The sequence below is a fragment of the Cyrtonyx montezumae genome, unplaced genomic scaffold (assembly GCF_038088225.1).
Source record: "Cyrtonyx montezumae isolate F1298 unplaced genomic scaffold, pur_monq_1.0 scaffold_25, whole genome shotgun sequence".
Taxonomy (NCBI): Eukaryota; Metazoa; Chordata; class Aves; order Galliformes; family Odontophoridae; genus Cyrtonyx; species Cyrtonyx montezumae.
Genome location: NW_027071992.1, coordinates 441,868 through 468,815, shown reverse-complemented (window position 1 = coordinate 468,815; position 26,948 = coordinate 441,868). Strand labels below are relative to the sequence as shown.

The following is a 26,948-nucleotide window of genomic DNA, read 5'->3' as shown; positions in this document are numbered from 1 at the left end:
TGTTCAGCATACTCTAAGATCTCAATTTTAATTTCAGTCTTGACTGCAGTGGTGGTATAAACATAATGCACACAAGAACTTTAGCAATGTTGTATATTTTAGTGAAATAAGTACATTTGTGAGAAGTGCATTACATTGCATACTGAACAAGCAATATGTAGAGAAACTGAGGCATAAGACATTTAACCAAGTTGATCAAGTTCACAAAGTATGACTGTTGCAAAGTAAGAACACAACTCAATTTTATTTATTTCAGATTATGTCTTTCCTCTGAAATCTTAATCCTATCCCTTCAGGTTTATTTAGAATTGTAAGTCACAATGATTAAATCTCTTGTTCCTGACATCAACTGAATTCCTGCATTAAATAACAAATTCTGTAAATAGGAAAGTTTTATTAACACACACAATTGTAGAAATGAACAAAACTAGAGGAGCTTACCCAAATCCAGAAAACAAACGACAGAAGAGGAAGAAGCCATACCCCTGGACAAATGATGAAAGGAAGGCAAAGAATCCATTGACAGACATGCATATCAGGAGTGACTGTCTCCTTCCCACCTTGTCTGCCAAGCCTCCCCAGAAGAATGCCCCCACCATCATCCCAAGGTACACTATGCTACCTGCAATACACACAAAAGAAAAACAAAAAAGAAAAAAAGAAGAAAAAAACGTTGTTTTGTGAGCTACATAACTGACCACAATTGACCACACCAAAATAGTTATATGTATTTGAATTATTTGCTTTCAGCAGTCTCCTACATTTACAAATTAAGTAGCACAGAGATGAATTTCTCCTTTTTCAGTGAGTAGAAATTGTAGACATAGCTTTGCAAATATACCTAGGGAGAACTAAGTACATTTGTGTCCTACTGTGTCTGTGTCATCAGCTAGTAGACACACTGAAGCTTAATTCAATTACTAAATAAGGTGCCTCTAGCTAAAACAATTAAAATAAGAATGAACTGGAGAAAGAATGCCACCATTTCCTTAATAATAAACTGCATTCAACTTTCCCAACAGAAATAAATTGTTTGAACACTTCCAGAATATAATTCTGCCGGGGATTAATCACTGGGAGTAAAATGTGCTATGTCTAAAAGAAGCTGATTATGAAACAACAGCCACTTTTAATTTGAGACGTACAGAACTGAAGATGTCCATCTTCATCTTTTTCTCTCTGTTGCTTCACCGAGCAACTTTATTTTAAAAAGTGGTGTTCTGTATACAAAACAAACAAACAAAAAAAAACAAACCACCAGGAAAACATTGGAATAGTCTTGTTTTCAAAAAATTTTAAACACACACATTACTGTTTAGCTAAATACACTAGAATGTGATGGAGGCTTATTTTACGGTGAGGGTGACAGAGCACTGGCACACCTGCACAGAGAGGTAGTGGAGTCTCCTCTGGAGATATTCAAGACCCGCCTGGACGCCTACCTGTGCGACCTGGTGTAGGGAACCTGCTTTGGCAGGGGGCTTGGACTCGATGATCTCTTGAGGTCCCTTCCAACCCCTATAATTCTGTGATTCTATGATTCTATGATTATTTTAAGGTCCTCTTTTTTTGTAAAGTTAATATGACTTTCAAAACAAAATTGTTTCCCATAGAAAATAAAAACCTGAACCACTGGACCATCAATTCCTTAGCATGTTACGTATACATCATTTAATTTCTAGAGAATCTTCAGCAGGACAGTGGAAGACAAAGCACAGAGTGTCAGAGTAGTTCTCAGCAGACCAAAGAGGTTTGTATTTTGTTAGACACACTTACTATTTCTTATTCTACCTATATTTTTTACTGAGTTTACCAGGTTGTCTTTTATCTATCTAATGGTTGCTACTGTCTTTTAAGAAGAATTTAAATGTAAAATAGTTGGTAGCAGCTAAAACAATGGGCATGCTTTGTCCTAGGTCCTTTTTCAGTCAGCCATAAGAACTGACAACTTCCCCAGCTGCTCTGTTTGGCTTCATTTGCTGTTGTGTAAAATTTTGGACTCCGAAAGAATTACCTCTGCCCTGAAGAAAGTAGCTTGAAGAGAAGGAAAATGGAAAATATAAATAAATCTGTGTTCTTTTTAACCAGAGTCTCTCACTGGTATTTTGATGCTTGGAATTCCATACATTACATCTGAAGTGCTAACATCTGAAGGGTCTCATGCATCCAAAATGTACCTTCATCACCTCATGTTTTGTACACACATCGTACTCGTGCTGCTTCCTTAAGAGGCATCATTTTAAAATACTTGATGTAACACACATTATGTTGAATTTATATTGGCATGATGCAGTTATGTTTCAGTAGGTTAGTGTGTAGTTTCTTCTACATCTATGACAATTACACATCTGCATATACATTCACAGTAGCTACTTCAGTGGAATATGAATGTTGGACTAAAATTATTTACAATTTCCTTTCTTGCATTTTTGATTATTTTTTTAATAATAGCAATGTTATTTTTACTTCAAGTAGTACATAGAAAACATTAGTATAAAGATGATCGGTATCCATTAGTTTCTTGTAAACTTAAGGTCTCTACTGAGTAAATAACATCTGATGTTGTCTCTGAGCCCTAATTATACATTTTCAACTGTCAGTTACCGTGAAGGTAACTTAGTTACTGTATTTTACTGTTAGTTACCATGAAATCACACAGAGAAAATTCTTCTAAATTCAGTCTGTAAGAGGCTCATGACGTCTGTCTAGTTAAGAAAACACATGGAATATTATTCTGAGTAGCAGGTAGGCATAGTAATTCAGAAGTAAGAGTAAGCATGAAACATTCAACACATATTGAAATACTCATAGAATTAATTATTAAAAACAGACGAAATTTCTATCCTTTGTATTTTTTCATTCTCTGTATAATTCAAATAACTTCTGAACTGAGAGGGCAGTGCTTCCAACAGTACTGTAAACCCACATACATTCATGTGCATATATATATATATGTTTTGTATACAGAAGCATTAAACAGAGCTGATTTTTTTTGTCAGTTTGTTCCTATTTCAACTTCCTTACTTAAAATAAGTCAGCCTAATAAAATCTGTTATTCAAACAATGAATTTTACCTGCTTCAGTTGTCTGGACCAAGTGAATATCCACCACTCATTAAAATGGAGTCTCTGAGACAGAGGAAAACATCTATCGCTTTTGCCTTATTTGTGCCCGAGAAGAGTAGATCACTTATTTCTTCAGCTGTTGTTTTAGCCAATATAAAAATAAAAAGAGTACATTTCTAGACTGTCTTCTCCCTGAGTCCCTAAGGGTCACACAGTGGATACATTACTGATGATCACAGAAGCATGTCTTTACCTGAGCAAGGCCAAAAAGAGAACTTGCCTTAAGAACAGCAGTTAAATGTCTTCTCAAAAGACCTTTTATTGGTGGACATATTTTACTGTCACTATGATCTTAATCTTTCCTAATCAAGACGCACTGATGAGAATGTAAGTACATTATGAGTTCATAAGTTCATAAGTTCATAAGTTCATAAGGTTGGAAAGGACCTATAAGATCATCTAGTCCAACCATCCTCCTATCACTATCTCTACCCAACTACTAAATTAAATCCTTTAGCACCTCATCTAAACGCTTCTTGAACAGCGCTAGGGATGGTGCCTCAACCACCTCCCTAGGCAGGCCATTCCAGTGCCTGACCATTCTTTCAGAAAAGAAATGCTTCCTCAGGTCTAATCTAAATCTTCCCCGGCGTAACTTGTGGCCATTCCCTCTCGTCCTGTCGTTATTTATCAGGGAGAAGAGGCCCACCCCCTCCTCACCACAACCCTCCTTCAGGAAGTGGTAGAGTGCAATAAGGTCTCCTCTGAGCCTCCTCTTCTCCAGACTAAACAATCCCAGCTCCCTCAGCCGCTCCTCATAAGACTTGTGCTCCAGACCCCTCACCAGTTTTGTTGCCCTTCTCTGAACACGCTCCAGGGTCTCAATGTCCTTCTTGTAGTGAGGGGCCCAAAACTGAACACAGTACTCGAGGTGCGGCCGCACCAGAGCTGAGTACAGGGGGATGATCACCTCCCTGCTCCTGCTGGCTACACTATTTCTAATACAGGCCAGGATGCTGTTGGCCTTCTTGGCCACCTGGGCACACTGCCGGCTCATGTTGAGCCGAGCATCAACCAACACCCCCAGGTCCTTTTCCTCTCTACATTCTTCAAGCCATTCTGCCCCAAGCCTATAGCATTGCATGGGGTTATTGTGGCCAAAGTGCAGGACCCGGCACTTGGTCTTATTGAACCTCATCCCATTGAGCTCAGCCCAGCTGTTCAGCCTATCCAAATCCCTCTGAAGGGCCTCCCTACCCTCAGGCAGTTTGACACAACCTCCCAACTTTGTGTCATCTGCAAACTTACTGAGGGTACACTCAATTCCCTCGTCTAGGTCATCAATAAAGATATTAAACAAGATGGGCCCCAAAACTGACCCTTGGGGGACACCACTCGTTACAGGACGCCAGCTGGACTTAACTCCATTAACCACTACCCTCTGGGCACGGCCCTCCAGCCAGTTCTCCACCCAGAGAAGAGTGAACCTGTCCACACCACGGGCTGCCAGTTTCCTTAGGAGAGTGGTGAGTCACAGGCACAGGCTGCCCAGAGAAACTGCGGATGCCCCATCCCAGAAGGTATTAAAAACCTGTTTTGATGGGGCCCTAGTGAGCATCTAGTGAGTAGGCATCTAGTGAGTAGCAGACTTTAAGGTCTATTCCAACCCAAGCCATTCTATCACTCTATGAGAAGTTCAGAATTTGCAGAAATCATAAGATATCTTTGTTCACTTTATTGTTATTTTAGACCAGGAAGAACACAAACATTACAGAATTCTCCTTGGTTAATAGGGTTTGGCAGCAGATCTTCATCAGGTTCTTCGTTGTAATCAGAATTTTTTTGGTACAGTACTTGGGATATTAACAAACACATACAATTTGTATATTTTCTGGTGCTAAAGACACAAAGTTTAGTGGAAGAACTAGACATACCTCAACTGCTGTAGTATCTCCCCTGTGGCCAGGACTACTCTACTATACTTCACATAGAATATTACTCATGAGTAGTTTAGAAATTATATCCTGCAGAGCTGGCACTAACGTCAAATTTAATTGAAATTAGAAGAAATAGTTCAATGGCTGCACTGACAGCAGATCAATTTCAAAAAGACATGATCTGATATATACTGATATATCTGATTTATACTCATAAAGTGAAATTATTTATTACTTCATATCACATATCTGCATGCCATTGGCTTTCCTAGTCTACAGTCTAATATCAGAAATACTCAGAGTAGGCAAATAATTTATGCATATAATTTTAATCTTACTTGGTAGCTACATTTATCATGCTATATAGAAACATCAGAACACTCTTAGCAATGAAAAAAAAGTGTCCAGGTTTCAAAGGTTTAAAAATATTAAACTTTCTTTATTATTTAAAGTTTTTCAGTTGTGGTACTTGGCTTTAGCTTCTCTTGTATCTATACAATTCTCCTGAAAAACATTGGAACATCGCAGTTTAATGTAGTATTATTGTACCATTAATTATAAAATTATAGAATCTGTATTTATTTTGAACACTTTTCATAAATTGCATGATAGATTTTGCACACTGCAATAATAGTAATTAATAATAGTAAATATGTACAAATAAAATACCTTCTAGTGTTCCAGTAACTTTAAAAACAAATCATAAAAACAGTAATCATATAGGCATACATGTATGTCTACAGATTTTAATGTCTCGTGACATCTCAAGGGAGGTTTCTCCTCCCTTTTTAGCATCTGCTTCTGGTTACAAAACTAGCTGCATTTTGTATTCTTTTAGGTACACCAGACTAAAAGAAAGTGCCTCTTAATAAGTTAACTCACATAGCATGAGGGGCACTGCTTTTACGTGTAGAGTGATTACAGATACATATTTTAGGAACAATGAAGTTTATTTTTAAAACACAGAGAAACTAGTGACATCCATGATATGTCTTTGATTTTCCCCAGCAAGTAATGAGTAATCGCAAAAAACTCCACCATTTGTCGGAAAGTTTCTAGGAAGAAACATGTCGCAGCTAAAAAGAAGCATCCCATGCGAAGATGGATATTCTCTTCTATCAAATTGTAAAAACCTTTATCTTCCTCCCAAAGAAGAACTTCTACATAATTCAGTGATTTTTTCCACTGTACATATGTACAAAATATACAAATGTTTCCTATTCATACGAAGAGCTGTCTTTTAACAGAGCAGCCAAATTCCCATGCATATGCTTTTCTATATTTTTATTCTGAGGCTCTGTTGTTAGAAGGGACAACGTGAGCATCTGTTAAAAGAAATTACTTAGTGTAATTATTTATTCTGGTTATTTTATAAGAATTATACTGTACTTTAATCAGTGTTCTTATTTTTCCAGAGATCTTCCTTCACATCACTGCTCAGAGTTACAGTGGAGAACTTGAATACATATAAATAACATAATGAGCAAGAATATCCATGTTTATCTTTGTCTAAACTCTGATAAATAGCACACCAGGAGATTAAAGATTATAATCTTTCACAGCTATAGTTATTGTCTATCATTAATTTATTTTACTGGAAAAACTGAAAAGAATTGTAGCCAGTACAAAAACTTGCTTCAATCAAATATAGCATTTAATTAAATTTTCATAATGGAAGGTAATTAAAGCAAACGCTTTTTCATTAAGATGAGAACAAATATAATAAAAACATAATTACTTTAGAATTGGTAGAAGATCTCCATTTCTTAGAGCCATTGTCTTTGCAAGTCTAAAGCCACCAGTGTAGTTGAAATACTATTTCTTTGGTTCCTAGTCATCATGTTCTGTTCACCTTCTCACTGTCATTAAACCTCTCTCCAAAACTCTAAAATAAATAAGTGCCACAAACTGATAATTCTGCACAACAGTAACTCGTTCTTTTCTCTAAACAGGGCTGGAAGTAGTGTAATAACAAGGTGTACGTTTATGGATTGGTAGTTTTTTTAAGATCTAAATGATTAAGGGACTAAAATATTTATTATTCAGACATTTGAAAAAAGGTGACAGGTACTGCTTTCAAAAACATGAGCTAGCAGATCATTTAATTAAAACTAAATTTTACATTAACTTTTGCAATTTCCAATCTTCTGAAGCCATAATTTCCTTTATCTAAATGCCAGTTGTGTGCCACAGCAAATATTTTGTCTTAACTTCATAGGCTGCATGACTTCTCCTACCTGAGAGTGAGCAATATATGCAAATCCCCAAATGCAACACCGTACCAAGCTTGTCTCTATTACTATTCTGCTTTCTAATCTGCTCATTCTTTAACTCCTTTCTGGATTCTGTAGTTTCTTACTGTCTAGTGCAGACACTTAATTACATATTCATTTTGAAGCTTTTTTGCTATTCTTCTTACTATGTGTCTATAAACAGTCAATTCCACCTGATTATTGGAATTATTTCAATGACTGAATTAACACAGTTATCTGTTTAAAGACATGGAAGTTATAAAGCTATTTTAAAATGAATACCAAAACTCTTCAGTCTTAATATAAAAGTTTATGAAATGCTAGTGAAACTGTAGTGATTCTTAGACCCTTGAGTGTGACTTGCCACCGAGTGACCTATACGGTTATTCTCAAATAGTAATAATTCCCTGGTGGCAAAACTTTGCACAACAGAACATTTAGCATTTGTGTCTGTTTGTTTTATCACTTACTGCAGAAGACACTATGGATATCTTTTGTGGTCAATAAAAAAGGACAATTTCACTTTCATTGAGAGGAAGGAAGATGCTAAATGCTGGCCAGTTACATCAAAAAAAGACAACTTCATCATCTATTCTGAAACATTTCCATCAATGTAGAAACATCAGAGTTTTCACTAAGCAAGGAAACTGAGAAATGATTTCATCCAAATCATTTGTAAGGTTGTTTATTAATTTCCAGAAGTCTGTTTCTGTAGTATTAACGTAGGAAAACAACCCATGCTCCTAAAACAAATAATCTCTCTAGTGTATCAACAAGAAGATGAAAACAAGTACAGACAATCTTCTTTTGAACGTACCTACCAAACATCTGAAGACACACCATCTGGTACCAACCCAGAAACTTCACACAAATAGAAATCAAGTGAACCATATCTGAACATATCTGGTTCACAGACAAAATGATCCCGTTTTCAGCCTGTAAAGACAAACTGCAATATTTGATACAGAAACTCAATCATGAAAGTCAGGAAAATGGAACTGAAAACAAATCTGAGCAAAGGAAAGATCAAACTCAGTTGACCAGTGCAAATGTGGAAAAACAAACAAACTAACAAACAAAAAACAGTAACAAAAAAACAAAAAAAGTATCTTGATAATTCTGTTTGCAGTCTCAAAGATGATAGGGAAAAAAAAATATGTTAAACCATCCAGAAAACTCATAGCATAGAAGTCTGTATTGCTACTACAATAATAATTTGATGATTGATTTAATCAAAGGAAAACTGCCATGAGGTACTCAAGTACTGTACCTTTAAAGACAAGAAAAAGAGAAGTTCTATGAAAACTAAACAAAGATGATGAAAAAAATACTATATATTAAATGGAAATTTAAATCAAACAAACAAAGCAAAGCAAAACCAAGAAAAGTGACATTATTTCCATATTTTTTCATTTTCAAAAGGATCATCTCCAAATTTATCGGAATACTGAATTAAAAAAGGGTAGTTAATAACACACTAAGTAACCTCCAAACATATGAAGGCAACTGACTGTAAGTGAACTGGACTCACGACATACTCAAAAGGCAGAAAAATATATAACAGAAGACAAAGTTCAATGATAAAAAATTTTAGGTCAAATGTGATCTAAAATTTTGGTCAAACACTGGAACAGAGTTCTAAGATGTGGTTGACGTTCCATGCTTGTCAGTGTTCAAGAAACAGCTGTAAAATGCCCTCAAGACGTGCTCTAACATTCTGTTCACCCTGAAGAGGTCAGGCAGTTGGACTACTCCATCCCATCCCAACCCATTCCATTCTATCACATTGAGACTAAAATAAAAGTGGCCTCACAGCACAGATACCCAAGTTCATCACCCAATGGTTGTTACTTGGGAGGAATGAAGAATTGAGGACAGTTCAGTTCTGCTGTCTCCATGCATACAAAAAAAAAAACAAACCAAGTTTGTCCATAATTACAACTTTCGTTCTGCATTTCCACATCATAGATATACGCTACACAGTGTCAGTTCTGGGAGGGATTACAGAAGTGAAAATCCATAGATGGAAAGGTTTTACCATAGCTTTTCTAGTGCTATATCAATAATACCATTTGTGTACAAATCAAATGTTCTATGTCATTCGTTTGCACAAATGTCATTCAGATACTATTTGTTGTTTTCCTCTGTCATGTTTATATTAAGTTTATGGGCCCCACAAGTTCACATCTTACTTATTTCATGTATCTCAGGTGTGAGCTTTGTAACATGAAACGTTTGCAGTTTAAAGTTTTCATTCCTGAAGATACAAATGGCATTTCACTTCCCTATTTCCTCTTATTAGGCTTATGTGGCTATTTATTTATTTATTTATTTATTTATTTAAAGCAGTACGTGCAAGCAATATGATTTAGCTCTGAACCTATATGTTATCTGTCAGTTTACATTCGTCTACTTGTGTGTTGTTGACACTGACGGAAGGCTCTGTATGCTGTTATCTCTTCATACAGTTCTGGGGACTGTTACCTTATTGTACACCAAAAATTTGCAGAAGCAAGTGTGCTGATTTATATATGTACATGCTTCATCTTTACAGATGAGTTTTGTATGTAATCATGTATTATTTTAATTAAAACAACAAAATGACTAGAGGAATAACTGTTCCTGCATTTCCTGAGATCTAAGTTAGATAAACTAATAAATGCACAGAAGCTTAGTAACTGTAGATGTTATGGGTAACAGATTATTCAATGAACAGAGAATTTTCTTCACAGCTGTATTTTCTGATAAGGGAGCAAAACTGAGAACATGGTAATCCGACACCTTTGCATTACACTGTCTTTATCACTTCTGTTCCATGAATGTTGTCATATCAATAATGAATTATTTAAAAAAATCACAAACTACTACTTCGTCAATATAATTTAATTTATTCTGTAATAATTTTCTTAGAACATAAATTAAGTCAAAGTTATTCCATTTTCTTCATTAGAGTCATTTGCAGACTGAGTACTGGTAGTGATTATTGCAACAAACAGCGGAGCACTGTTTTATACTACTCTTGCTTGGCTAGATAAATCAATAATGCATTGTAGACAAAAAGACCAAGGTAGTACTTTCTCGGTACTCACATCATAAATGATTAATCAGTACTTAAATTCAGCAACACAAGGCTGTAAGAACCAGCCAGTATTTGGTATTTTTCTTCCCATATGCACAGGATTTTAAAAGATGGTTGTTACCAGTATCAATATATAGAACACAGTTTTGTCAAAAACTCAGGTAATCCCACATGTTGATGTGAGGCTGCTGACAGATTCTTTAGGTGCTATAACTGAACATATGATTTTCATACTGTCTTCCCCTTTGATCCAATAATTCCCTCTGGCATTAGGAAGAAAATCCTAACAGACAAGGCTCAGATAAAGCACACCTAGTTAAGTTAAGCTATCATAATCTCCCTAATTCCTGGTTGTCTTCCCTTGCGTCTACGGAGGTTCTTCTGGATTTTGCTCTTCTCAGAGTTAGATGCTAAATTCAGTGCACTCTTCACCCAGCTCTGAATTGACCCCATTAAGCCATAAAATTGCTGTGACTTTGCAATTTGAAATGCACTTCCTTGGAAATCCTAAGAATCAGAATGATTATAAATGCTATATGTGATTGAACAGTGCACAACACTTACTGTATGTGCTAGGATTTATTGAATTTCAAAGTAAAAAAAAAAAAAGGAATAATTTCACTAAAGCTTGAAATTGCCAACACAGTCATCTACATTAATCATCTCATTAAATATCAGAACCATTCATGTTGGATACAAGTTTTATTGCCTGAATGTTAATTCCTTATTTGCCTAGTCCTGCTTCTGACTCAGAGCAAGAGTCTATAAATATCACTAACTTTTAATTAGTGCTGAACTATAACAAAAAGTAACAAACTTCAAAGTATGTATATAGCTCTATATTTATGGCAGAATTTAACACAACAGATAAAGAACTAATCAGCAAGATTACACTTCAAGCAAAGCGATCAATAAAACCATAAAACTAATGTTTATTTATTTATTTATTTGGTGTTTATTCTAGTACTGTGCAAACATCTTTCCTTGTAAATGGGACAACCAACTTTGTTGATGTTTCTTCATCTAGTAGTGGCTATTATCATCCCCCTTTTTTTTTTTTCTTTTTTTTTTTTTTTGTTACAGTGCAGTGAAAAGGTAGAGGGAAGAGATACAAAGCTGAAAAACAAACAAAGAAACAAATACCTTAAAGCTGGAAATCTCTGACTTACACTGGCTTCAAAAAGTAAATCAAAACAATAAAAAACAACCAAGACACTGAATTATACTTCCTTGAATTAGACTCATTTACATCAAGAACAAGTTACCAGAATTACCAAGTGTCTGAAACATCTCTCACAGCCCCTGACAAGAAACAAGATTCCCTTCACTTCACACAACCAGCAGAAGGCTGAAAAGGGAATTCCTTTCAACGATGATCAAGCTTCTTTCTGCTCTCCCATATATAGTCAGAGTAACAGATTAACAAAACCAGGCTGACAAATAACAGATCAGGATAATCTCCTGTGGGATACCAATACACCTGCTGATGCTTTTTAATTAGCAGGCTTTTTAATTATTTATTTACAATGGTGCCAGTGGGCAGAGTTATATTGTCTAGATGGAAAACTGTTTATGTGACTGTATGCATCAACTCATAATCTCTATTTAAGACTTGCTCGTGGCAACTTCAGAACCAATGCTGAAAATCAGCTTGAGTGCCAGGAAATCAGGAAAGTACTCAAGCACTTTGAAAATGATGTCTGACAAAAGCCCCTTAAAACTCTTCCCAAAAGTTGGAAAGCAGAAAGAAGTGGGATTGTTAACTAAAGGAGTTTCCTTTTCCAGTCATATGCTGTTCTGCGTTAGGTGAGGAAGGCCAAGTCTGTTGTCAGATGCTGTGGGAAATGCTTGAGCACAATAGATGGCCATGTATCATGTTCATCTCTCAAGCCCAGGTGAAGCTCTGCACTGCTAACCAGCAGGTAGCAAATAGTATCTGCCTGGCTGATGTGACATGAAGCTTGCACACTGACTATTGTTGGCTGTCCTTAGGAATGTAGAACTTTATATATGTAAAGCTGACATCAACACCATTTCCTAACTTTCCTAGTCTGTACTACCATCCTAACTGAAAAAAGAAATTTCTGTTAGTCCTATAAGCTGGTTACTGTGGATATTTAAGACACTTTTCACCATACATCCCTCCAAGAAAAGTTTACTTGTTAAAATAACCTAGAAGAATCTAGCATGTAAGATGTGTCATTGAAGCCTCTTTTATTTCACAGTAAGCAGATCAAGGACTGGTTGACACTGGTTAAAAGGGTGATCAGTTTAAGAGAGCTAGGGAACAATTCCATGACCATAGTACGGTTAGTGGCAGGGAAGAGAACAGTTTATTTTCTTTCCCATCTAGAAATTGAGTAATAAGTAGATTTGGACAAAATGGAAAATCTGAGCTTCTTCAATGAAAAAGTTACTCAAAGTTTCAGTTATGTAGCATAACTGTAGTTCATTCCTTCCAGACACAGTGTGGCCTGTTAGCTTGTTGTAGTGCATGTAGTGCAAAACCTTGCATTTGAAGGGTGAATATAAACTGTTGAAAAATGTTTAAGAATGAATGGAAAAGTAAACTTTCATATATGTGATTAGATAATAGTGTCCTGGAAAGACTATTAACCACCATTATGACTACTGTTAAACAAGTACTTGCATTAATAGTTTAAAAATACCAGTTTGTCATATTTGTTTATCTATTTTAGTAGTAGTTCAGTATCAGTCCTTCATTTAAATATTTGTGACTTTGATTCTGCGTTAGCCATGAAAGCAGTGATCTTCCATATAATTGAAACTAAACCAACTGTTTCAATCAAAGGACACAGGTGCATACAATGAGGATAGATGCAACCATCACAGATAAAGAATTACGCCTGGATTAAAATGCAGTCAGAATAGAGGGGAAAAATTACTGCACGCAGTACTTTTCACCGCTGACATTCATATAAACAAACCAAAGCTCTGAGAAAAGTAGCTTCTTCAAATCTTACAAATCTTTGCATTCAAGTGGCTTCCAATAGTTGAAATACTGATAGTATGATATAAAATGACCAGTAAGACAGTTTGAAAGCTTCCAAAATCCTTAATTGATTAAATCCATAGGTAAAATGCATTGGAAGAAGTTTACTCAGATGTGATAAAGATCCAGTAATCGTATTTGTTCTACATTTTAATGAGGTTCATTAACACAGTCTTTGTGAAAATATTTTATTTCTTGCTGGAGTGCTCATGGGTGCTCCCTTTCATTTCACAGCTTAAAATTTGATACAAAATGAAGAATTCAGAGCTACACATCCTCAGACAATTAGGCATTTCAAGAAATGAAAGCTCTGGGTTGTAACGAACCACACTGCAGAATTATCCAGAAAAAAAAAAAAAAAACTTGAAAAAACTGCACCACCAACATACCCAAAATGTTCGGATTAGTTAAAAGACTGAATTTGACACATTGATTTAGGTGATATATCATCAGCCAGGGATGCTGCAGCAGTTGAAGGAGGAAAGAAAGAGTGATGGTGACCGCCAAATTAAACATGGGAAATCACCATGGCCCTCAGGCCTTTCCTTTGGGAGGCATTTCCTTCTTTCTGCCATTTTTGTAAGATTATAGATTTGAGTGTGACTTGAATGGTGAAATCACTGATCTGAAACTGGACAGGCTGAGCAAGAAACTAACCTGCAGTGCCTAAAAAAAAAAACAGTCCAGACATTTTTCATGGTTTTAGTCAGCATCAGTCACCAAGGCAACAATTTTAAGATAACTGCAAACACAATTATTTACCTTTATTTATGTATGCAGATAAATACAGGCATATTTGCATATTACTAAAACATGTTTGTAACAGATTCGTTAGATGCAGAATTATCTTAATGGCTACTTACACAATCTTCACAAGTACATACATTATCCTAATTACAGGCTGTAATTTTCATTATAGAAATAAAAGTGAGTTTCCAATAGCCACTATGCTCAATGAATTCAGCTGAAGTAAGCACAGCTTAAATCTTGAAAAATGTTTTATTCTGACAACAAATGGTTGGCTCAAAAAGTTGCTCAAAAATTTACTACCTCAACATACAGTGGTTTTATCTCTTTGGTATTATTCCAAGGTATGTACATATAGTTATATCCTTTAATTAAAAGAAAAAAAAGAAAAATATAATTCTACTGATAGAGTTCTCAAAAATAATAATTAAAAGAAGTTGGATAAAATAGCATGTGGCTCTGCAATGCAGTCACTGTAAGTTGTTTTTTATTATATTTGTTACTCGGGTTGAATGTGCATAGCTGGAAGGGATACTGAGTCAAAGAAGTACTACATATAATCCCACACTAAATGGTGAACCTCTTAAAAGTGAAGAGTGAACAAGTAGGTTGATGCTCAGCTTGTAGTCCTCAGTAAAGCCACATGCAGGAACCACGTGAAAGAGGAATAACATTAGACCTGGTGCTGTTGTTCTCCCTAATAGCATGGTGGTTTGGCAGTGAGAAAATCACACTCTGAAAAGGAAGGCAGCTGGAAACCACCTTGAATTACTGGCTTATAGAAGCCTGTAGCTGCTCTGAGAGCACACAGCATTTCATTAATTTTTCAAGTTCGTGCTCACACATCTCATCTCTTTACCAGCCCGTGACATACCCTGAGACATGTGCTCAGCCTGCCTCTAAGCAGGCAAGAATAATATCACATATTCTCCACTGTGCCTTTTTTTTCCCCTCAGAAAAGAAAAACAAACACAACCGTCATCTCCACTGTTCCAAACAGTATAGCTGGTTAGAACAGAGGAAAATCTGTCTCTTAATTTTTCTCAACCAATTGTGCTTGGAAGGTAAGCAGAAAAAACACAGCCATAGGTGTACCTTACTGATGTTACTGTAAGAGAATTGTACTGTACCACAGGTGCAGAGCACGCATGATGGCATTTGTGTTTCTCACATCTTCTGAAGAAATAAGCATTAATCCTACAAGCCAGTTTTTACCTTGCTCTGCAATATTTAGAGCACATTTAAATTACTGCAGTTCTATTTTCAGATATTTCTATTGCTGCAAAAGATTTATTACTACTATTAACAGCAAATGCAATTAACTCAGTTATTTCAGCAAGATTCCTCACACTCTGAAGTCTGCAGTGGTTACAGTAACTATTCTTAACTTGGATGCATTTCTTATGTATGGGAACTTTGAGAACCACATATAGGTACTTTAGCATTTTGACATCTGTGAAACATTCAAAAAAATAATATTATGGCCAACATTTCCAATAAAAAATTAAGCCTAATTTATTTTATTTTCAAAAAGAGTCAAGAATTTTAACACGCTCTCCATAATATTACATAAAAATCTTCTTGAAGTCATCTTAGTCTGAATTTCCACAACAGGAGAAGCCTCTCTAAAAAGGAATTTTGCTCAACAGACTACATAAAGGATACCTAGGGAAACCACAGTCTGAGAATAACAATAGAATTCCAGATTTGTACATATGTTTAAGTATGCACAAGAGATCTGTGGATTTAGTTAGGCTCCTAGACAATTTGGAGAATCCCATCAGACACGTAGATGCATGGATATTTACAAAATAGACCAGACCCAGTTCCTTCAGTCCTTTATTCAATATTCACTGTTAACTGTGCACTTCCAGATTTCTGCCAAAACCATGGGAAACCTATACATGCTCAGGAAGAGAACATATGGCTCAAGCTACATGATCTTGCCTAAAGTTATTTAGACTCTAGTCTTTATGAACCAGCAACTCTGTATATAACTCCTGAGTTCACAGTGGTATTCCATTTAAGATGCTGGCTGGCCTCTGAAAAAGACAGTAGCTATAATACAAGTGGCCTACCTGTTGCCAGGTTTTCTTAGCATGAATGCAATAAACAAACAAACAAACAAACAAATAAATAAATAAAAAGTTTGAGGAAAATAATAACCCTGTGACATATTGATTTTTTTTTTGAGTGAAAGTCTTTCATCTTGCTGGAAGAGGATTAGATCAGGGAATACTTAAACAAACTGGACAATTGGGAGTCCCATGGAACTGTATGGGATGCATTCACAAATGCTGACTGAACTGGCAGACATCACTGAAAGGAAAATTTATGATCTTTCTTCAGTTGTGGATAATGGAAGAATTGCCCAAAGACTGAAGGAAAGCAAACATCACTCCTGTGTCTGAGAAGAGCAAAAGGAAGAATCAGAAAAACTACAAGTCAGTCAGCCTCATCTTGATTCCTGGGAAGGCAATGGAGTAGCTCATCCTGGACAACATTTCAAGGCACATAAAGGGGAAGACAATAATCAGGAGTAGTCAGCATGGATTTATCACGAAGAAGTCACACCTGATCAACTAGATGAGTTTCTATAATGGATCCTCCTACAGAAGCTGCTAAAGTATGGGCTGACTAGCAGTTAGGTGAACTGAAAATAGGCTGAACAGCTGGACATAATGTTTTGTGCTCAATGGCACAAAGTCTAGTTGAAAGCCAGTAATAAGCAGGGTATTCCAAGGGTTGATACAGGATCCAATCTTGTTTAACATAATATGGAAGTGGAAGGATCAGCTGACTCACCAGAGGGCCATGCAGCTGTCTAGAGGGACCTCAAAAGGCTGGAGAGGTGGGCTGACATGAACCTTACTGAGTTCAACAAGCAAAGAGTTCTACACTTGGAGAGGAAGGAGCAACCCCAGGCACCAGCATATGTGGGGTCCATCCAGCTGGAAAACAGCTCTGAAGGAAAGGACCAGTAAGTCCTGTATGATGTCAATTTGAACATGAGTCAGCAATGTGCCCTCCCCACAAAGAAGGTAAGCGTATTCTTGGCAGTGTATTGCCAGTAGATCAAGAGAGATCCTTCCCCTCTAGTCAGATTTTATAAGGCCACATCTGGAGTGCTATGTTCAGTTCTGGGCCCCCCAATACAAAAGATGTGGACGTACTGTAAACAGACCCACACACTTGCTGACAAGTTACCATAACCTTACATGAGTTTAATCACATCAACTTCCCTGTTTTGAAGGAAACATAAATTTAGAGGGGGAAAAAAATAAAAACAACCCACACTATTTTTATTTAACCCCAAAGGCATCAAGAAATGAGTTCTTGATTCTAATCAAAACCTCCTCATAAGTTTATGGGCTCTGAAATACTGCTGATGTTAATCAGTAGAAGACAGAAGATCTCACAGGAGTGACTATAGAGGGAATCTGGGAATTTAGTCTGGTGCAAGTTAAACAAAAATGTGACAATATTTTTATAGATATCGACAAATACAATACAATATTTTTATAGATATTGCCAAATCAGCTCAGGTCTTCTAATAAACGATCATGGCATGAAGTATGGATGGGATATAAGAAATCAGTTTTTACAATCAGTTGAGTCAGTGAGTGTTTTTTCAATGATAAATTAAGGTGCTCTCAGGTTATTTCTTATTAGTCCAGCAAAATGCCTTAGAAATAAATGTTATGTATGTGTAAGAATTACTCTTCATAACACCTAGCACTGGTCTTATGACTTTGGTAATCTAACATTAAAGTCCTCTTGGTTATGAAGTTAAAATCATTAAAAAAATATGCCTGTCTTGAAGACCTCAGTCAGGACATAATCATGATGTGAAATCACAGCAGCAAAGCAATTAAAATGCATAGCTGAGAGGATCTAGTTATAATCGTAGTAAAATACTTTCACTAAGCATTCACTGGCCTGATGAATATTTTGTATTACTGAAGTTATGGTTATGCAGTCTGCAAAGGCTGTATATCTATACTGGTTTTAAGTATTATAGTCATCATTGTACATAAGGATTGCAATCTACAGTGCATTTCTATTAGCGATTGGCAAGTAATAGCATTTTTGTGCAACTATTGATAAAACAACCACATTACAATCCCTCTCTACACTGCAAGGGAAAAAAAAGATTTGTGTGTGTGTGTTTTTTGTTTATTTTTGTCATCAGCACCTTAATCTTTTAACGTAGGGTTATTTGTTTAATGATGCAGAGGTTAGTGTTCTACTATTACAAAAGGAAGATACGGTAACAGCCATCACAGATCCTATACATTAGACATGATAATATATTGCTTGTACAACTAAGTCTTCCGTTAATTTTATTGTCAAGCAATAGTTTTGCCAATGCATACATAATATGAGGCATTTAATAGCTTCTGTACTGAACTGTATTTAATAAGTGATGGAGTCATTCCAATATATTTCAAGACAACATCATAAAAAAATCAAATGACTGAGGAACCCTCAGCCCTCATCCTTTATAACAGATGGATGTGAATTCTCATAGCCAGCTACAACTGTGGGGACAACAGCTCCCACTCTCAATCACAGGCACCTCCACAGTGCTTATAACAGTTGTTTAAATGAAACACATTTTTTTGAAAATATAAAGTTATTTTCCCCCGTATTACGTACTCTGTGGTATTATCAGCACTGGCAAAGTAACATTAAGGTAACATTCCTTTTCAGGCTGTTTTTGTTTCTCTTCTTTCTCTCTACTCTTAGAACTATTTGTGAAGGCCCAAAACAGCTATATATAGATACGTTTATGCACACTCCTTCTGTAAAAAGCACATTCGAAAACTCACAGATTGAAGCATGACAAATTAAATGACCCAAAAAAGTAAGTTTCTGTAAACAAGCAGTACCAAGCAGGTTACTTGCACCCTATTTAGGCATAAAAATTTAGATAAATTAATTTATTTTAGTAGAAATCACTGCACTGTACAGATAGCTGGAGCAGTTCATTTCTAACAATAGATCATCAGATGGAAAGAAATTTCGCAAAGCACACAGTGAGAACTCAGCTCCTCTTTCTAATCATTACCTCCTGACACAGAAGGGTTCTAAATATATATGAGGAAGGATACAACCTACTTGACTGAAATAAACAGAGCCAGACTATCAGTATCAGAATGTCAGGCATACCCAGAAAGCACAAGCACAGACTGGCTAGCAGTACCCTCACCTAGGCACAAAAAAGGTTTCTTCAGCTTGCCTCTCTGCACCACCAGAGAGAAGTGTCAATGCGACAAGATGCAGCCCTTCCCCACCAACCAACTAGACACAGAAAGTGTAACTTGTGAGCATCTTTAGCCATTCACACCTGTGGCTTCTGTCTCCCTGACTGAAAATAGCTTTTTTGGATGGCTAGAGAATAGACACTGAGAGAAAAAGAGATAAAAATGATAAAAAAAGATAGAATTTTCCTCGGATTTCCTGCCATTCCCCTTACAGTATTCCACCCCACCTTGGGAATGCTCTCGCTTGGTATCATAACTGCTGCTGGACAGCTTTGTGTAATATGTAATTTATTCTCTATCACATCTGTATAAATCTTGACGAGCTCCAAAATTTCACTTTTTATTTCCTTATAATATCTGGATACCTGATCCTGTAAACAAGAATAATATTTCTCCGTTGTTAAATTTTACTATGCAATCTTCCACCTTACTGATGTATTTATGTTTAACAGATTGAAAAGAAAACAACTTATTTAAAAGTATAAATTTCATTAAATTGATATTGGCTCTTAATGTGTTTTTCTTCTTTATTTTCAGTGTAAAGATATTTGTATGCTAGCATTGATGTTAACAAAATTCATACTTAGGCATAATGAAAGTGACATCTGTAACAGAAAAAAGACAGAAAAAAGACTTCACTCACCAAGCCATCCTGATCCAGAATTGGGTATACACATATCTGTCTCAGCACTGGGCAACACAAATCCAACCACAAAAACTTCAACACCATCAGCCATCAGAGCCATTCCCAAAACAAAAAAGAGGGCCCACTGGAATCGACCATGGCCACATTCTTGTATTATCAGTTCGTACTGCTGTGCTAGTTCTTCCTCATCAGCTTTCCTTTCTGTTTCCAGTTCATGACGATCTTTATATTCATCACGCATAGGTTGCCCTAAGGCCACCATGCCATCTTTGCCCTGCCCCATGTTGGGGATTCCCTGATATTCCCCTTCATAAATCTCATCATCTTCATCATGCCCTTCAGTTGCTTCACTTGATCCTTCATCATCATTAGCTTCCACACTATAATTTCCTCCTTGGACATAATAATCGTCATCATCATCTTCCTCATCCTGGAATCGACTGTAGGACCTCTGTGTGTAGCCATCCTGAGCTTTGTCAACAGCTTTATTCACTTTTTTCACTGCTTGCCTCTTTACCTCTTTGGCAATATCTTTTGCCCCTTTCACTAATGAAGTCCTGTCTTTGTATGTTTCCTCCATCTTGTATCTGTTCTACTGCAGAGGCAACTTCTGAACACTATTTGGAAAATCTATTTTGTGTTGGACACCAGCAAGAAGAGGCGACAAATCTGCAAAATATGAGAGAGAAAAAAAAATGTTTTCACTTTATTTCTTATTTGCTTTTCCACATTATGTAATACTGTATCAACACTGAACGCCACAATTGAGGACTTCATCTATAAAAATGTGCAAATATTTGACATCAGGAAAGTACTCCAGAGAAAAAAACAGTATCTACAAGTTTCCAGAAATAAATTTATAGCATTGAATTTTTCAATAGATGCTGGATTTTGTTCTGAAAGAGAACAAGCAGTTCCACAACCTGTACTTCACAATGGCTCTGTCTCCACTGTCCTTTCCCATTTGAACTGTTATAAATGTAGTAAAATGTAGTAAAATGCTGCAAATATCTGCTTTTCTTCTCAAAGATTTCCCATAAAGTTTCAGTAATACTTCCATCCCCCAGATGAATAGAACTAGTGAGGAGATATTATTTCTGAGCTCTGTACTGGTTGACTGAACTTGGTCAATGCATACAGATAGAGCAATGCTTAGCAATGATCTTGATGCAGCCTCATGCTACAGTCAGTGCAGGGAGACCAGCACATTGAAATGGTAACTGTTCCACACTTGGGCAATTTCCAGTCCCTAAATCAGACAGAAAGCATCCCTCTCTTACTTGCCCATTGTGACAGGCAGGTTGGAGCAATTGCGTATCCTCAGCTAATACACCATGGCATGTTAGTCCAGTGCGAGCTCACACTGATCTACCTGTGTGAAAGCACCAGAATGTTCCATCCTAGTCCCCCTTCCAGTCACCCTGCTATAGTGTTCCAACTCTTTCCCTGTGTCAGTATTTGTGACCCTGAGGCTGCATACCAAGCAGCATGCCTATTTAACTGAAGACATAACCTTTTCCTTTTTTCTCCTGAGCAATGTTTAAGTATATCAGCAAGGTAATTTGGCTCATTACATGCTTGCACAATCTATAAAGCAATGGTGGCTGAGTGCAGGCAGAAATACAGAAGAAAAGCAGGCTCTCTCTTTGGCAACCATCCTAGTTATAACAGCTGAAATTGATTACAGAACTACACCATTACTCATGTCTCCAGAGGGTCAGGAGATAAACTGGGTGCTGCATCAGGATTGCAGAAACCCCACCTCTGGGAGAAAGCAGGCTTAAATCTCTGTACCAGTGCTTCCAAGAAAACATTGCCTGCTTCCAGCTTGGGGAAGAGGATATTTTTAACCAGTCATTTTAATGATTGATCCATTTTTCCAGCAGCCTCACAAAAATCTGAAGTTGCAATACTGAGGACACAGTGGGATATAAAAAACAGGAATAAGAATAAATGGCTGCAAATTTCTGAAGAAAATCCTGCTTCTGAGGTGTTGTGGATCTATCTTCTGAGGTCAACAGGAGCTCAGAAGCTCACATCTATTTGTTCCGTCACAAACCCTTTCCAGAAGTATATTCCAGGCATCGGTTTTCAGGCTCACACTGCTTTGAGGGACAGAAAGAATTACAGGCATCATCATATTAACTAAGGACACGGTGCACTTTTGATAAAAGAAAACCAACCTGAAACATCATACAATATGCAGGTAAAAGAAGCCAAAATATATTTCTCTAGATTTGTTTGTTCTTATAATGATTATAGAAATTCACCTATTATTTGTTTTCAGTCCCTTCCTCTAAATTAACTTCAACCATTCTGTATGTTTCTCACAGAAATCAGGTGTGATGTCATTGTTCAGCTCTTCAATGCAAACTGAAACATTTACTGGAAAAGAAATGCAGCCTTAGCGAAAAAAAATATATATATATCATGTAATATTTATGACCAAAAACTGTAGCTTGCTTTTAGGTACATGATCATCTTTCTAAGTAGGTCATCTTGCTGAATCTTTTATGCTAAGGCAATTTCTCTAATTGCAGCTTTTCAGTCTTCAAGGTGCTCCTCTGAAGTTAGTCTCTGTACTGAATTAGGCATCTCATTCTATGTATGGACTGCAGTATCCACTAGCTGTTACTGAACTACTCAAAACATTCAACGTATCTGTTGCAGCCTTCCACAGACACTACCAAGACCTTCACCAGTTCCTAATTATCATTTCTCTGAGAGTGAACAATTGCCAAGTGTTCCCAGATCATTTTGATCATTTCAGGTTATTTCAAGGTGTGCATGCATAGTGTATTTAAACTAAAGTCTCAAATGCTATGATTCTTAATCTTTTCCTTTCAGAAACTACATCCTTCTTCTAAAGATTTTCAGTTCATATTGATTTTGTCAAATTCAATTTTACTGTAGAGTCTGTCTATGGAGAGAAGACAGCAAGAGTTAAGAATATTGAATGAAGGTGCAAATGTCAACAGTGGCAAAGCAGTGATTGTACTTCTATGGTTCACCTACCTCATAAGTTCAGTGAGCAACGCTCTAAAAATAAATCTTCAAAAGCAACTCAGCTTATAGGGTAGTTTATAATAGACCAAGTATGTCAATAAGGAATTATACCTGTTCAAATTAATTAACAACATAACTCTGCCAGCAAAAAAAAATCTGCACATAGACTAAATTAAACTTCTGTCTAGGCAGACAGGAAAGATATACTGAGTGTGAAAACAGAAATGTCTCTTTTATCTTGCCTAGGTTTCCAAGCAGCATACTTTATTGGGCCACTATTCTTTAAACAACTTTTCCTTCTCAGTAAACTGAAATCCCTGCCTTAAGGGTGAGACGTACAAAGAACGATTATTTATAGCCCATGCATGATAGATCCCCACCCTCTTAATTATGTCAGACTGACTGACTGTAAGTAAGCAATTGGAGACTCTGAACGAATGAGGATTAGCAGCTTCCTGAGTAGCATAAAGCAGCAAAAGAAGCCGAAAATCCAGTCATTCTTGTTAGTGTTACCCAACAAAGCTGTTTGCTTTAATTAAACTGAACACCAGAATCCTATTCAGTTTCTTAAAATAAAAATAAAAATGTAAAAATAATAACTTATTATTCCTTGGGAATATAGTGTTTTCACTTGAAATACTTTTCCTTTTTTTCAAGTAATATTAACAAACACATATTTCAAGACTTTCAAATATACAAAGATATCTCTTTGCTCTAATGTTTACTATTTCATTCTACTACATTGCTATATTATTTCATTCTGTCACGTTCACGTGGTTTAACTCATGGTACGTATTTTGCTACACCTAAAGTAAAAGCAGGACATTGCGAATTAAATCAATGAAATTTCATGAAGTTGTAAATCTGGGAGATATCAGAAATCATATTCCCACAAACACTTGCATCTTTTCTAAATGCAAGCCATGGGCTCTAGGTTATTAACAGGTAGATGGTATTAACTACATGCTCATCTTCACATAACAAATTACTGGAATAGAACTGGAAGCCATACTCAAAAAGCTTCATTTAGGATGCACTTAGGGACCTCGTGCAGCATCCATCCTGTGTTTCTTTTGAATCTATAAATAGTTTTCAAATAGAAAGAAAATATTAGAAACACTTCACACTTGAATCTGTGCCTCACTGCTTTTAGCCAACATTTTGATTTAAGTTTGATTTCTGCTTTTTCCAGCCTTCTTTTATTACTGTTATTGTGCTTTGCATAGATACAAGCAGTTTGTCTCTCCTGAGTTTGTCTGTTGTCATGAGTTAGTCTTCATTTGAAGATATAATCTTCTGTTAGATCATAATCACTTCCAATTATCCTACTCTGACATGTCAAATGGTTTTATATCCAGGTGAAAAATAAGTACCTGAACATACAAACAGATGATGCTGTTTTCTCTCATGTGCTCTCAGCATATATAAGCAAAGAAATAAAAGTATCACTCATTGTTACATAATAGCAAAGGACTCAAATTTTACTAAAGTTCACCGACAATTCTCACATGGTATAGCTTGAATCTAACACAGGATGCAATCCCACAAGCCACCACAGACTGCAGCACATGCAGAAGTACATCCAATCATTGAATTTACGGGGATACCTATGGACTTCCTCTCTCCCCCTCCATATGCAAAACTGTCCCAGAAGAATGATTCTTTTGTTAGCAGTACTTGCTTCATTATATCCAAATAAAGAATAGAAACTTCAATTTCAATACTTAAGCCCTGGCACAAAAGCTTCTTAAACATTTATCTTTGCCATATTTTCAGCATGGCATCTACTGAGCCTGCTGCTTCGTATTTACTTTCTTTCACAAGCTGAAGTTCAGACTGGTGCTAGCTCTGAGAGTGCTAACGTTAAGCAGCTCCTCCCCCAGTGAAACATATCTCTATTGTTTCTGTTGAGAAAAAAATAAAAATAAAAAGGAGGGAAAAAGTGACAAACTACTATACTCTCTGTGATTGGAAGCCCATTTACTTATTATTATTCATCCAGCACCTTTGCCAAAATATCTTTCAAAAACAGACAAATAATAAAACCGGGGATGACATACTAACCTTCTCTGGTTCAGCTGTGGGAATCTAGGGGGGAAGGTAAGCATTCATCAGCTTGACCTAGATAATGAGGGGGAAGGAGGGGAAGATTTCCAGGTGTACTGTAAAGTGAAATTAATCTGATTAGAGGAGACAAAATGCACCAAATCTAACAGAAAAAGAGACTTCATGCATATATATGTGTAGATAAGTATATCTCTACTATTAGATGCCTAGTATTAAATATATATATAATGTGTATATTTAAATGCTTATATATACAATGAAACACTTTACTGCAGACAAATAGAAAAACTTTGAATGTAAATAAAGGTCAAAAAAGAAACACTTCTGCTTGTTTGCAGAAGGAACTGATTTGTTTGCAGTTTATCTTAGTAGTGCTGGATACTAAAGAAGGAAATGCTGCTGGTAAACAGTGCACTCTGACAGAAATATTAAAACAGGGTACAACATGTATTATTGCTACATCTCATTAAGCTGGTTACACAAAAATAAGAATTTGAGATGGGGAAAGCAATTCCTGAATTAAATAAATACTTGCATGAGTTAGGTTGAAGTCCAGTCTATGAGAGTCTAGGTGAATACTAGTCTGAACAACAGCTTGCTGAGTGCTATTTTCCTACTGGCAGATGGGTCACATTCTGAGTTGCACCAACAAGCATACTGCTGACTCTGTTTGTGTGCCACTTTTGGGCTACCATGTCCTTTTTTATCCCCTTACTGCCATCAGAATTTAAAGCAGCCAATGACAAACTGGAAGGGAAAGGACCACTAAAATGATTAGAGGCCTAATGGAGGAAGCCTGCAAGGAGAGATGGAGGTAGCCAGGCTTACTAGGCCTCCAGAAGAGGAGGCTTAGGGAGGAAACAAATCACTGTATCCCATCACCTGAATTATGAAGATGATGGTGTCAGGCTCTTCTCAAGGGTACAGAGCAAGGAGGAAAGAATGAACATCACAGGCTGCAGCAATAGAAACTCCATCTATTTCTAAGGAAGATGCTCTTCGTGATGAGGTTGTGCATCACTGAAAGGTATCCAGAGTTCAAGTGGTCAAAATCCTGAGCAACCCAATCTGAGCAACCCAATCTGAGTGTTCAGATAATTGCAGATTTTAGACTAGGTGATCCACACCCAACTGTTCTATTATTCTAAGATGTTCCAACTCAAAATATTGTACTGTTATAACATGTTAAAAATATATAAATTATGTCATTAAATGAGCTAATTTTTATTAAAGAGTATCAAATAGCAAGCACTGAATATGAGAGTATGAAAACATCTTTCACAGAATAACTGAGTCTTCTAAATCCATCCTTGAAAGTGAATGATACTTAGAATACTCTGGAGGACAGGCAGCATTTTCTCACCAAAGGAAACAAAACCTATATGGTTAGCTTAAACAACCACTATCCTTAAAAGAAACAGAAAACAATCTCCCATTTGCATAGAAATTTGGTCTTGGAGAAGCATTTGGCAAAGATATGAGATATAAAGAGTAATTAAATATTTATCGGATATCTTCATTTCATATTAACAGATACCTGTGCAAATTATATTTTCAGTGTTTTCAAAAACTTTCAAAGCTTTGTATAATCTGACTTTAATATTCATTTTCAAGCAATTAAAAGTTGATGATCTGTCTTTAATGATATTGGCATCACTCAATGTTTTCGTATCATTTTTTAAATCTAACATGCTTATGGGAGAATTACAGACTTTCTGTATTTTAACTGTATACTCTGCCAGATGCAGTGCTTTTAATGGAACATCTATTCAAATACCAGAAAAGAAACTAAGCCACAGACTAACTGGAAGTGTCTAACAGTGCAATTCCCAAAGCAAAGATACAATGAAAGACAGCAAATAATGAGAA

At 36.3% G+C, this 26,948-nt stretch overlaps 1 protein-coding gene across 2 annotated transcripts in view; it reads right to left on the bottom strand.

Annotated features, from left to right (window-relative positions):
• Positions 1-20,586, bottom strand: part of SV2C (synaptic vesicle glycoprotein 2C) — an 82,425-nt gene extending 61,839 nt beyond the window's left edge. For both annotated transcript variants that reach the window (XM_065739701.1, XM_065739702.1), the window contains exons 1-2: positions 20,004-20,586; positions 442-622 (exon numbers count right to left, since the gene is read on the bottom strand). In XM_065739701.1, the coding sequence (XP_065595773.1) occupies positions 442-622; positions 20,004-20,586 (764 nt within the window). The remainder of the gene's footprint in view (positions 1-441; positions 623-20,003) is intronic.
• Between the last annotated feature and the right edge of the window lie 6,362 nt (positions 20,587-26,948).